At 44.1% G+C, this 13,863-nt stretch overlaps 1 protein-coding gene across 1 annotated transcript; it reads right to left on the bottom strand.

Annotated features, from left to right (window-relative positions):
* Positions 1–10,857: 10,857 nt before the first annotated feature.
* Positions 10,858–13,796, bottom strand: KLF2 (Kruppel-like factor 2). The gene is made up of 3 exons (XM_010078500.1): positions 13,746–13,796; positions 13,490–13,654; positions 10,858–11,964 (listed from the first exon to the last, which is right to left on the bottom strand). The coding sequence occupies exons 2-3, from the start codon at positions 13,647–13,649 to the stop codon at positions 11,789–11,791; spliced, it is 336 nt and encodes a 111-aa protein (XP_010076802.1). The 5' UTR covers positions 13,650–13,654; positions 13,746–13,796; the 3' UTR covers positions 10,858–11,788.
* Positions 13,797–13,863: the final 67 nt, after the last annotated feature.

Below are 13,863 nucleotides of genomic sequence, written 5' to 3' on the forward strand. Positions count from 1 at the left end.
GCCCGCCTGACGGTGGCACTAGAAAACAATTAATGACGGCGCGACGGGCCGGCTGCTGACACTGCTCCCCAGCTGCCCAGCCCGGCAGCCCGGCGGGTACCTGCCCGGCCAGACCCTTACTGGCACGCCGGCTGCATCACCGTCCTGTGCCAGCAGCAAGAGACTTCCAGGGTGAGGTCTGCACCTGCTCTGAAACCCACTGAACGCTTCTGGAGTATCTCACTATTTCCCAGCGAGACAGATGTGAACGCTGCCTGTGAATCTGTTAATGCTTGCTAAAAGGCTTTCATCCAGCCTCCAGGTACCAGAAAGTGGCACTTCATATTAATTCCTTCTTTCATGTCCTAGCAGCAAACCTCATCTTGTTTGCCTTATACAAAACACTGGCCTTAAAAGGAAAGAAAAAAAAAAAAAACCAAAACCAAAAAACAACCCACAACCCAACAACTCAATCAGCTGTAAACATTATTATTCTCAGCATTCAGTTAGTACCATGGTTATTAACTCCTGAAAAATCAGCATACAGGTTTTCCCACCTAGGAGAAAGGTCATAACTCTTTCTTGTTTGTTGCTGGAGCTTCAGGTGAGCCAAATTCTGCTTATGTGGCCTTTAGAAACCAGGGACAGCTGTGTCTTTGTAGGACCTGGTTCAGACAGGTAATAAAACGTGAGCAGTACCTGAGGGGTGATGAGCAAGCTCTGGGTTACATATGTGCTTGCCGAAAACAGAATGTGAAGAGGAATACAAACACAGCCAAAGGTTTTCATGAGTGACTAATGGTGTTGGATGTCCTGGAGACTGAGGATGCTACAAGGTATGTGCAGAATGTGTAGTTATGAGGGCAGCTGATTACTGTGCCTCTGAGGATCCAGGACTCTTTTATGAGATGATCTTTAAGCACCAAAGCAGTGTAGCTATTTTTTCTTTCTGAAATCAGAGAAACAAACTGCTCTCAAAAATGAAAGGGACAGATTTATTTCCTCCAACGGGAATGTGTAACATGTTCATGTTGACTGTAGTTGGTGCTGCCATGGGACTCAGACCACATAACATCCTCCAGATTCCTGCCTAAGAGATCCACCAGTGGCAGGTTGCTAGTCAGCCCTGGGCTGGTTCTCTGCTGAAGGGAGGCAGTCTCTGAGAGCCAGCTCTTATTTCTGAACACTGTTCCCTTCTCCATCTAAGTATGAATATGGACCCCCAACTACTGCCATGCCAGGCACCACTGCGCTGGTTGCCTACCTGAGCCCAGGGAGCATCTGGAGGACTGTCACCTTAGCTGGTGCACAGCCTCCTCAGGTCTGTTTGTGTATTTGCACAAAAGCAGTTTCCCCTCGCCTGGCACTGGGGAAGGCATTGGTGCCTTCATCAGGGCCTGAGCCCTGTTGAATTCAGTTTCCTGCTGGGACAGAGCGGACTGGTGTGACTGGCCAACCTTTCCTCCAACTAGCAGCACAAATCTGTACTTGACCTGTCGTCAGCTTGTCCTCACAGTCCTCCAGATCAGCTCTGCAAGATACCCACAACCATCATACCAGATACCAGGACACTTCACTGTGAAATACTCCGCAGAGGAGGATACAGTCACTTTCCTTTGGAGGATGGGACATGAGTCACATATGGAGGGGAGGTCCAGTCCCAGCTCTTGGTGCTGGCTCTTCAGAAAGCTCCAGCCTTTCCCCAGTGCTTGCTGCTTCTCCTCCTGAAAACCCTGGGCTGAAGGGATATCCTAGCCTTTCCAGGAGCCTTGGCTATATGCACTGTCTTTCACACAAAGTGACAAAAAAATAGCAAGCTACACTCTTCAGAAGAGTCTCCTAGGGACCCTGTATTTCCCCATTTAGGGTTGAGAGGGGTGGGAGGTGCTGGGTGTGTGTGTTGACACGGGGGTGTTTGCCCTTTCAGCCTACTGGTAGTTATGCAGGTGCTGCCAGGATGAGTGAAGAAGGCAGAAGCATGCCTCAGGGTCCCCACTCAGGTGTCAAATCCAACCATCCCACAAGTGCCTGCTTCCCTGCCACGCATGCACTGGGCTCAGAGTCAGGTGCTGCAGCACTGCACACCAGGGTAGCGGGTGTGTGAGCATACAGCCTTAACAAGGCTGTATTTTTCCCTACTCACGTGTACGTGGAAGGATACAGCATTGCAAAAGCCTTGTTTAATTGCAGGGCACAAATCCCTTTCAAAAGTAGAGCTTAACTTTTTTTTTTTTTTTCCTCTGCCAAGAACATATCTATTTTGTATAGATTTAATTACATGATACAAGAAAGGAAAGAAGATTTACGCAGATACTATGGTGATGAGTGCCACAGAAATGCCTATAAATAAATAAAAACACAGAGCAAAACCAGACACGGGCAGCAGAGTATGGGAAAAAAAACAAAAACAAAAAACCACCAAACACAAACAAACAAACAAACAAATCTGCCTGGAGTTTTCTACACAGTCCCTCATTTTAAAGAAAGAAAAGCGCACCACTGCCTCTTTCTGGCATGGGACCCAATGTTCATTTGGACTCACTCCTGTCACCCTCAAGAATCACAAGGTGGGCACATCTTTATTTGCATTTTCCAGTCTCTCCTTCCTGCTGCTGCTGCAAATCCTCATCACCTGAGAACTTGTTTGTGCATACTAAATAATGAGGATCCAGAGCGCTGGGAACCTCGTGAACTTTTATGTCATTTGAATTTGGAGAAAAAAAAAAAATTGAGCTTTCACACACACCCTAAGCTGAAAATCCTGTCCATATTACATGTTTTCTTCATTGCAACAAAGGAAGTAAGATGAAGCCCTACAGGGGCTTGAATGGAGATGTGTGGCTTGGTTTTTCATTGCATCTCATAGATATGGAGAGCACCTGCCAAGCTGCTGAACGAGGCTCCCTTGCCCTTGATTTCCAATTCCTCTTGTCATTTTTTTTTCAGCCTTTCATCTCCATTCCTCTGTCCATCACTGTGTTTTGTCATTTCACTTAAGCCACGTGATACCAAGGGCTGGATCTTTATGAACAGCACCCAGCCATGAAGTGAGAGCTCCATCTCCCAAACAAAACTATTAGCTTGGCTCCACAGCACAACTGCAAATTCCCTTACACTAAACTGCTAAGGTTCAATGCTGTCATTGCAAAGCACAGGGTGGGGTGGGGGAGAAAGAGAGAAAAAAGAGAAAGAGAAGATGAGAGAGAGAAAGAAAGAAGGAAAGTAAAAGAAAGGAAGAAAGACAAGGAAGGAAGGAGAGAGAAAGATGGAAAGAAAGAAGGAAAGAAAGAGAGAGAGAATGAGAGAAAGGAAAAAGGAAAAAAAGGAAGGAAGGAAGGAGGCAAGGAAGGAAGGAAGGCAGGCAGGAACAACAACAACAGACCCAGCGTACTTCAAGTAATTATCATCTGCTCCAGCTCAAAAGAGCTCTGGTTTTGATTCATTTATATATGAAGGGGGAGGAAATGAGAACAGCTGTCACTCTATTTTTCCTTCTAGTATTGCCAAGCCTTTTCAGCTGTCTGCAAATTTTTCTCCTACCAGCCTCTCTCCTTTTTTCACATTCCTGTCTCAGGAGCTGTGCAGACTAACAGCCACAAGCATCTTCCTGAGTGCTCACTGTTAGTCCTGCCTGGGAAAAGAGAGATGCTGGCACCAGCACAGCATCACTGCATTTGTACTTGGAGGCTTGTCTTTCTGTTGTCACCTCACTCCCAGTAGCCAGCCAGTGCAAAGCAGCAGGCAGTGAAAGAATGAAAAATCTGCACAGTGACTTCCCTGGGCTGGTGGAAATTAATGTATCAAGTTTTATATGCGATGTGCATCTGCAGAGGAAGAGATTTCTTTTCTCTCTTGTGCTGCTGTGGTCCCCAGCGGGATGGACAGTCAATATTTATTTAAATTACTAACTTGGGCAGAGTTATTAAATGTAAACTCTAGCACCTTAGGTTTAGCACAAAACCAAATGCTGGGAGACGCCAGTCAGACAAAGCCTCTGACTTACCCAGTGGTTTGGGCAATACTTAAATTGTTCTTCTGCTCTGTATTCTCCCATACCTCCTCTCCCCCTGCCTCCCTCCCTTCCTCCCTCATTCACACACAGCTTCCAATTTTGGACCCTGAAGATTCAGATCTTAAACGTTTTCAAAGGGCTACCTATTCTTATAATGCTTTGGATTTGCCTATGCGATTCATTTGTGTAGCCCCAAATCAGCATAAACACTACCCTAGTCTCACCAAGGGGATTTACCTGTAACCACCCGAATTTGGTTTGCTAATGAAGTACTCAGATTCCCAGACAGCTAAGATACACCTTGATCACTTCTTAGAAAGCTAATTCTCTCACCTGGAATGAATTTCAGTACACTGTTTTTTGACACTTGCTCTTCAAACCCTGGGACACAACAGGGACAGACGTGCAGAAAAGGGGTTTTGAAAGTATAATCAAAGAGAAAAAACTGGAGTTAATCTTGGAAAGGTTAGATTTGGACCAGTAAACACTGCTGTGGTCAGTTTCCCTTTCCATGTAACAATAAATGTAACAATAGCAAATACACAAACCCAACAATTATGCCTGAGTAATAAATGTGTACAAATAAATAATGAGTAATTCCAACCCGTGTGGGTGTTTGGGTACATGAGGCAGAAAACGTTTTAACCAACAGTATTACTTCTTGCTAAGCTTCATGAATACAAAGAAAATTCTGAAAAGTAGGGGGTTTTTTTTGTTTTGAATAAAATGTGAAGAAACATCCATCCTTAAACAAACAAAAAAAATTGATGAGTGAAGTCTTCTCAGATGTTCCAGTGATTAAAAAAACAGTAGGCAAAAACATCTTTTAAATATTGACAGAAATATTGGATTATGCTAAATTCTCCCGGCATTCTTCCTGTGTACAGTAGACTGGATGAACTCATCCATATGTAAAAATGCACATATGTAAAAAGCTTGTATTTACTTTCTCTTCCCAAATTCATTAAAAAATACAACCAAAGTTGAATCTTTCCAGCCTTTGGCAGTAAACAACAAAATCAAGGCTGATTTAGGCAGGAGTTTAGGTCCTTCCCCTCTCTGCAGCAGGTAGGAAGGAGGAAACGGCAGATATCTGGAAGGCAGCAGCCTCAGAAACTATGAAAGGAAATACTTTCTTCTTCTCTCCCCCTGCCTCTATTTTTAGGCTAGTTCATAATTAACCACGGAACTCCTTGCCACAAGGTCTCTCTGAAGCCAGAAGCTCAGGAAGGCACCAAAGAGGATCAAATATTTATTAAGTGGAATCTGTAGAGCTACAGCACAAAACAAACACAAATTGCAAACGCATCCATGCTCCTCAAGCTTCTGAGCTTGAATAAACCTGTAATCATCAGGGCTCAGAATGGAGTTTTCCAGGAAGAGTGAGGAGGGATCACCCCAGAGGTTTAGGTTTATGGCCAGTGGCTGGGGCAGGGTACCAGTGGCCAGACTGAACTGGCCACCGCTCTGCCCTGTGCTCCTCTACTCCACAGCAGAGTTAAAGGAAACCCAGTTGCCCCAACCATAACCAGTCTTTGGACATGAAGCCTTGCCGGTAAGTTTTACATTATGAACATGGGAACTTTGTCAAAGCAAATGCTTTCTAACCAGAAAGTGTTTACAGAAAGAAGGTAGTCAAATATCTCGTACAGGTGACAGCAGCATTGTAATATTCTCTAAGGCTGAGCAGAACACAAACAGTTACTGGGGAGGCAGGGAGGCTGAAAGTGGTGAAATATTTTGCTTTCCACTGGAAAACATTTTGATATTTTGAAATGCAAATAATAATCAGTTGCATGGCCAACAAATTCAGCCATCCCTTGTCAGACAGGGGAGCTTGTTGCTGAAATAGTGTGATGTGGGAACTGAGAAAGGACAGCCAAACCTAGTACATCCCAGTGCAAAGACAAACACATCCCTTTGGGTAGCCTCCGTGAGTACCCAACAGCATTATTGACTCAGTATGTTTGGAGCCTAAACACAGAATAAAAACCTCACCAGAGCTTAGAAAGTAAATTCCAACATGCTTCAGTAATCACTGTCAATGTTGCCCTGAGTCGTTTATCAACATACAAGCGTACAACACTCATTTTCATCAGAGAAGAGGAATGTAACAATGATGGACGCTAAGCCCCCAGGATATCCCTCATGCTGGAAGACTCCAGCTGACATACGGACCTCAAACAGCACTGATGCCGTGGGCCCACCCAGGGGCCTGATGTACAAACCAAACTTGTGTAGGAACCTTGAGAAACAGTTTTTCGTATGTGTGAGCAAAGCCGTCTCTGCAGTATTTCCACATGGCAGAAAGCGCATGGTGGACTCAAGAGAGGCCAGTGGCAAAAGCCTGAGAAGGCAAGTTTTTCCAACATGGCAACTGCAGGCCTGCTTTCCCGGGCCAGCAAAATCGGATAGCCTTCCTGTACCTTTCTAGGGGTGGGAGTACAAAGCAGACCTGACATTCTGCTCCTGCCAACCACAAAGGCACTGACACGAGGATGTGCATAAACAGACATTGAACACCATCGAGGAAGCTCCCAGTAAATAAGCCCCTGCGTGCTGGTGGTGCAACATTGCCCGACAGACCGTTTCCAGTGAAATGGAAATAATTCCGAACAACTGTGGGATGTCTGTTTCTAAAATTAAGGGTCTTCAGACAACCAATACAGGGAAGCTGTATCATTTAGTTGAATAAAGCCTGAAAGTTTAATTGCAGAGAACTTGAATGGCGAGATTCAAGCAAGCCTTAGCTTGTGCTTGATAAACAAGCATGCTGTACCCAAAGCAAAACCATGCAAAACTTCTTCAGAGTTGCAGGAAGATGGCTGCAGTGATAGCAGCACATGATTACCCTTCTGCTCACCCAACCTTCAGAGTGAAAGGAGCTTGGCATGCTCCCTAAAACTTCTTGTTAATGAGCACGTCACAAGGCTGAACGCAACCTGACCACGTCTGTGTGAAAATCACTGTCTCAGTTACAACAGGAGTCACAGTTCCAAGAGTCTGGAAAGCATCACCAAAGGGAAAAGGTCCAGCTGCCTAATACCTCTTGTGAACAGCCACTAAGGCCACTTGTCTTCTGTAACACTCTGGGCATGCAGACTTAATAAAGCACAAGCCACTTTTCCCCCTCCTATCTTTTACACCTTGAAGGTTCTAGCCTCGAGGGCTCACAGGTAAGCATCCAAAGGTGAAAAGGAGACTGACAGATACCTATCTGCAGCCAGGGTGGAGAACAAGGCTACAGAAACACCACTACCACCCACTTCCATGCCGCAGAGATGACTTCTGCACTTGGTGGGAATGCCCTCAGCAGTAATGAAAACGTCCCCTGGTAAGCCACAGCAGGAGTGAAGGGCAGACAAAACGTGAGTCACCCAGGTGTACAGCAGACGGGGGAATGTGGGTGTGTTACCCTGTGGCTCTAAGCCAATCTGACCTCAAATTTCAGTGAATGATGTGCCTTCCCCCCCTTTTATGCACATACGCTCCTTGGTCTCTGAAGATATACCCACTGAGCCCACGCACATCTATTTAATCTGAGGAGCTCTTCTGGCAAGTATGAGTCTACATGTAGCGGTGGTGGTGGTGGCAGTGGTGTTCCTCTTCCTCTCCATGTGAGCTTTGCTCACCATACCTTGGGTTCACTTCCTTCAGCTGGTGTTCCTACCACATCCAGACCCCTGCCAGAGCCCTGTGGTGTAAGCACTGGTCTGCCCATCCACAGTTGCAACCCATCCCTGTTCTCCAGCTGCCTTAGAGCGCACAACCCAATTGCACTCAGGAAAGAGGAAAGCTCAGGCAGGAACACAGTTTGCGACTGGGGTTAATTTGGAAATTCTTGCACTCAAATGACATTAAAGCATTTTCCAGGGAGTTCAGTGGAAGCAGGCTACCTCTAACGCCTAGCACACTCCCATAGGAAACCTGTGTAAACTAATGCGGTTGAACCGTTAGCACTTGGGGTGATTAACCGCAGGAGCCTCTGATCTCCCCTTATTAAAGAGAAGGGGAATTAAATTCACTGATTCATATCAGCTTAATATAAATCCTTGTGAGTTTCACAGTTGACTTAAGCAGTGGCAGGATCTGGTAGCCTCCATGGGGGAAGAACAACTCTCTTGCAACTACACCTTTCCTGGGACAGGGGAAAGCTGAAGGCATTTGTAACAGATTGCAAGCAACAACCGAGTCTGAAGTGTGCAAACTACCAGCCTGTGGTGTACAGCAGACAAGTGCACAGAAGCGCTGCAGCTCTGAGATTTTTATTCTGATGCCACTTTGAATACTTGGCACTTGGTAGGCAGGCATGTGTCATCTTGTTTTAAACAGCTAGCTCCATCTTCACACGTTAAGTGTGCTCGAGAGAGATTTGGGCTAGGGGTGAGCAGGATTAAGAATGGCTGTAGCTTGACTGCAGAGATCATTCTCTGCCATGAGAGCTCTTTCTCTTCAGTAGCTAAAATAATGCTCTGGGGCAGCTCTGGAGATATTCACCCCATGTCAGACAGGCCATCCCTAATAACCTCAAACCCTGGTTTTAGGTGCCCCAGCCTGCACAAAGCAGCACATTAATATAGCTTTAGTAACGCTAAACAAATCTTGTTTGTCAAGACAACCTTACATGATTGCTTGGTGGTTTACATATGTTTTACGAGATACGCTTTTTGATACACGTGTTGTTCCACTGCATCCGCGTACCATCTTGCACCTAAGTGCAACTCCAGGGCACTACACAAAATGAAACAGGTGGCAAATACAATGTGCTGTTTCCAGCTCTACCTAACTTACCAGAGCACAACTGGTGCAACTGCTCATTTCAGTATCTCCCCCAGAGACCTCTTTAAGAACAAGGGCTGCAGGATGTACAGCAAAAACAGAGTGGTGGCTCCAGTCCCAAAAGTATAGGAGTAGCATTGTGGAAATGGTTAAACCAACAGCAGCATTTATTTTTAAATACCAAAGTACAATCGTGCCTGTTTAGGTCTGGAAAGAAAGTCATACATGAGTACAGCTTGGTTAGGATCAGGGGAAAAAAGAAAAAAAAAATCGAGTGGGAGAATAGAACAAAACCCTGTTTCAAGGATGCCATTTTTTGTGCAACTATAAACCTAGGGTCTATAAAACCACCAAGGAGAAACTGAAGATGGCTGTAGCAGATAATGCATTACTAAATACTAGAGGATCTTACAAGTTTCTTAAGGCTGCATAATGACAGAACACTTGAAAAGCAAAAGAAACAAGTTTCTCAGATGAAATCTTCATATTTAAGTACTTATGGATGTGTTAGTATGCAGACCTTGCCCAGATGTCAAAGGTTCTGAATGGCAGCTGTACGGCCTGAGGTGACCCTGCAGCTAGCCAAGCGTACTCCAGCGTTACTGAGACAGGACAACGTGCTTCAGGCACACAGTATGTGCTTGCTGCAACGCTGACCTTGGATCTCTCAGCCAGAATCCACAGGCAAAGCAACAGAGGAGGTAAAAAATGAGTGGTTTAATTGTAAAAAGTTTTCACATGAAAAAGGCTTCAGATAAAGGATGACTCATAACTTTAATTTAGCTTTAAATACTTGCTATTTGCAAACCAAACAAGACATTTTCTACTTCCCATGTTACCTATAAACCAAACCAACAAAGATAGCTTTCAGTTGAACAAAGCATGCCTAGGAGATAAGGGGTGAGGAATACTTTGTGCATCATTGTGTTACTTGGATGGACTTAGGAAGAAATGGCACCAGTCACGACACAAAGAACACATCAAAACGTGAAATTTAATAGCATCCCTAATGCACATTTGGGAACAGAAAATTGATCCTGCTACTCTGAACTACTGCAAAAAGATAAATGGCTCTTGCCTGTAATTTGTTTTCCATGCTCAGCTTTACTGAATGTTACATATATCCAAATTCCTAGCTGACTGCCATTTTAACCCAGTGGAAGAGGAATAATTTCTTTCTTCTCTTTAAAAAGAGCAGTGAGAAAAACTGGTCTTATTCATCGAGCATTCATGTTGAAAACATCTTACTGCTACACTTCTGTAAAGAAACTGGAGCAATGAGGTCCCTAAGGACAACTACAACAAAAATGGTTAACAACCCGAGGCATGCAGCAAGGCTGGCTGCATTTAACTGCAGCAGAGAGTGCAGTTGAACATTTGCTGGGGATCTTACAGCAACACATCTAGAATGTACAGCTATACCATTTGCAGACTCCGCATGGGAAACCTTCCCAAGTTATGCAAGTGTACTGGAATTCCTACAGGAATTTTGGCTCTTCAGATACTGCCACATTACTGAATCCCCGGGACAGAGCAGGCTTCAAATGAAACTCCACGTAGTTTATTGTTAAAAGGTGTTTTATGCATGCGCTCTTCATTCCTTCAGTCAAGTTTATTCTTTGTGACATTACCCAGTGGATTTTCCTTCATTCACACAAAAAGTGATTACACCAGCTTATCTGAAAAGCCCAAGAAAATTAAGCTAGAAATTTTTCATGCTGATAAAAAAAAAAAATCTAGAAATTTATCTTTGAATATGTAAAGTTTAATGTCCCCCACAGATATTTCCTCTAACAAGTAATTCAAACTGAGTTACCTTAAAAATGGTAAATTACAGTTTCATCACACACGTGAGGAAAGTGACAATTCAATATTTAGGGCAAAAATTTTCAGTACACATTTTTTTCCTAAACAGATGTGTTACATCTGCACTGCACTTATACAATCTTATCTTTCAGAGTCTTGACACTACAAGCCTTAACCCCCACTCCACCTTGCCTTGGAAAACTCAATCCCTAACAAACACTTAACCAAATCTCTTTGGACGTATCCATGCACAGAAGAAAATCAGAGCAGCCATTCAGATAAAATATTATAGGTTTATTCAAAACTTATTTTCCACTTGAATATGCAAAATACAAATTCCAACAAAACATTCATTTTTACTTCGTAGTTTACAAATATACAAAATAGAAGTTTGCTTAAATTTATATTACATATTTATTATGTAAAGAACTATATAGAAAAACATTTGTTCTGCTTAAGGCATATTTTGGGAATAAACCATTATACAAACTATTGCACATCGAAACCACAGTGCATTACAGACTGTCTGCATACAGTTATTTTCTTAAAAAAAAAAAGATAAACCAGGTTTATTTACCTGATTTAGGTCATAATCGGCGATCAGAAGACAAAAATATTTCCTTGTCAGATATGCAGCAGTTTGAGAACTTTGGCTTCCTGTTTTTGGTACCTCTAGAACCAACAGTCACTAAGCACCATGAAATAGGCTTTTAAAATATAATTCTGTACCTGAATGTCTCCTCCTTTTAACATCGCAATGACTTTCAGAAGGAAAAACAAAAAGGAAAGTACAAGATGACATTTACATCTAATATTGCATTGAAAGAAAATTAAGGGAATGCCATTTCCCTGTGTAATATCCCCAACCCTCCGAACTACACACAGTCCATTTAACCCTGATACCTGTGACTTCCAGTCACTCCTTGGCATTTTGTAGTCCGGAAATAATTCAAGTTGGTTTTACAAATGGAATGATAGAAGATCCAGTCGTTGACCCTAATGTTTTTGGTTCTCTTTTCTTTTAAATTTACGTATGTAGAAAAAAAAGTTGCAATGTCTGTATGCAGGTATCCCTCTTTTCCACTCTTTTGAAGACTTCACCTTGATTATCTGTAGTGCTTAAACTGTGCTCTCCCCATCTTGCGGAAGACAGTCCTTGTGCTGTAAATACTGAATCTCTGCGGCAGTTGGGGAAAGATCCACTGCTTCCAATTAAAAGTGCCTCTTCATGTGTAAAGCGAGGTGGTCCGACCTGGAAAACGCTCTGTCACAGCGCTGGCACTGGAAGGGGCGGTGGCCTGTGTGTTTTCTGTAGTGACGAGTAAGTTCATCAGATCGGGCAAACTTCCATCCACAGCCTTCCCAATCACAGTGGTAAGGTTTCTCACCTTTAAAAAAAGCAGAAAATAAAACATGTCAGTTCAGTTTTATTTTTTTTTTTTTTTCACAGCTGCCACTTTTAACACTTTTCTTTCAAGAAGCACTAACACACATTGTCCTGGATAAAAAAAAGGGTGATGTCAAAGCAAATGCCATGAACTTTGCAAGCAAACTAGTAAGACTAACAGAGTCAGACTGTCTTTTCAAGATGTACAAGTACTATAAAATATTGGCATCATGGAGAACTTCACTAAAATGCTAATCTCCCCTGTTTGTCTTGCACACAGGGCTTCAGAACACACAAGTTCAGATAATAATAGAGTGTATTTTTGCCAACTGATGTTATACAATCAAACAGCAAACAGAAATAGCTCAGCAGATACAATGCGTTTAGATAATTGAAGGCATCCAAGAATTATAAAGCAGCTGGAAAATGTTTTCATTAGCTCATCCTGATTAAGAACTCAACCTTGCTGTCTTCACTATAGCAAAATCACTGTTGACAGTAAGATGAGTTTCCCTGACAATTACGAACTCCCAGTCCCACACATACTGAAGACGGTGCTGACTGGCTTGAGGCACACGTGAATTACTGTTCATTGACCAATTTTTTCCCCAACTGCCATTAGCTGAAAATGTAGCCTAAATACTGCAATACACCAGTAGTTTCTCCCTTCCCCGTCTCCTCTTCAGGACAAAGTTTTGAATCAAGTTCACAATACAGGGATTTAAATTATGCAAATTCCCAGGTTATTTAATCACTGTTATGGAATGCCCACACTGGCAGAACTGCGTACAACATACCTGCTTTCACCAGCTCAGTTACTGCAACATCACATTCAGCTGCAAGGTTGAAGTCTGAACTTGGGCTCAGACACACACTTTTACCGAAATTCTAGCCATAGCAAATCAGCCATTACACTCTGCCTTTTTGGGGCTAGTGCAGGGAAAGACATGCTCCCACGCTTAGGTGAGGCACCTCATCAGTGCTGCTGACACAGCTGAAAGCCGCACTCACAAGGAGTGCATCACAGCTTCCTCAGAAAGGGAACAGCAGCTTGCAGAGAGGTGTACTATCTCTTGCACTAGAGCAAGCCAAGACAAGAGGAGTGCACGTGTGAAGCGTTTAACCGCGAGCAAAGAATGCAGTATCTTAGAGAGGTTTGCTCCCTTCTCAGAAGTGGGCCAACACCATCTAGAGCAACAAATCCCAGATGATTTCCAATTACCTGCTAATTAGCTAGCCACATAGCAAGAGAGAAGCAACAAACTTTGCCTTGGCAAAAAACCCACCCGCTCCCACATCTGAGTCATGCTGAACCATAAAGCAAAATGTCAAACCAATAAGCAAAGACTACACAGGACTACATGTATCCAAGGGGGGAGGGAAAAAAAGCCTGGAAACCCAGCAGAGAAAGCTTACGACTTGCTACTTTTAGCTTTCCTCCTTCACTACCCACTTTTCACTGTCAGAGGGGCTCACTTAATGTTCCTCAAGCTGGGGCATTCCACTGACCCTGTGCTGGGACTAACCTGTGTGGGTTCTCAGATGTGCCTTGAGATGAGAGCTCTTGGTGTAAGTTTTGCCGCAGCCCGCATAGTCACAGGTGTGTGTGGCTGTCCTTTTCCTAGGCCACGACCGGCGTCCCCTCTTAGGCTTGGTCTCCTCAGGCAGGCAGCTCCCCGGTGGCATCAGCTCTAGAGGCCGAATAGGGAGGAGTGAGCACTGCCGTGGCCAGCACCAAAGCGGGCACCCCCGCATGCCTGCTCGGGAAGCACAGGGACTCACCTTGGTACTGGAGCGTGCCAGGTGGCAGCTGCTCGGGCAGGAAGGTGGGGTAACCGGAGGCCGGGGTGTATCCTGCTGGGAGCGGCAGTGGCGGGTGGCTCAGCCCCGGGGTGGCAGG

This window comes from Pterocles gutturalis, unplaced genomic scaffold (assembly GCF_000699245.1).
Source record: "Pterocles gutturalis isolate BGI_N339 unplaced genomic scaffold, ASM69924v1 scaffold4053, whole genome shotgun sequence".
Lineage (NCBI taxonomy): Eukaryota > Metazoa > Chordata > Aves > Pterocliformes > Pteroclidae > Pterocles > Pterocles gutturalis.

Bases quoted from the DNA above. Each gene is read 5' to 3' on its own strand.
- KLF2 (XM_010078500.1), bottom strand. From the start codon at position 13,649: ATGCCACCGGGGAGCTGCCTGCCTGAGGAGACCAAGCCTAAGAGGGGA. The intron at 11,965-13,489 runs GTTAGTCCCAGC...CTTTTTTTAAAG, and splicing joins ACATCTGAGAACCCACACAG to GTGAGAAACCTTACCACTGT.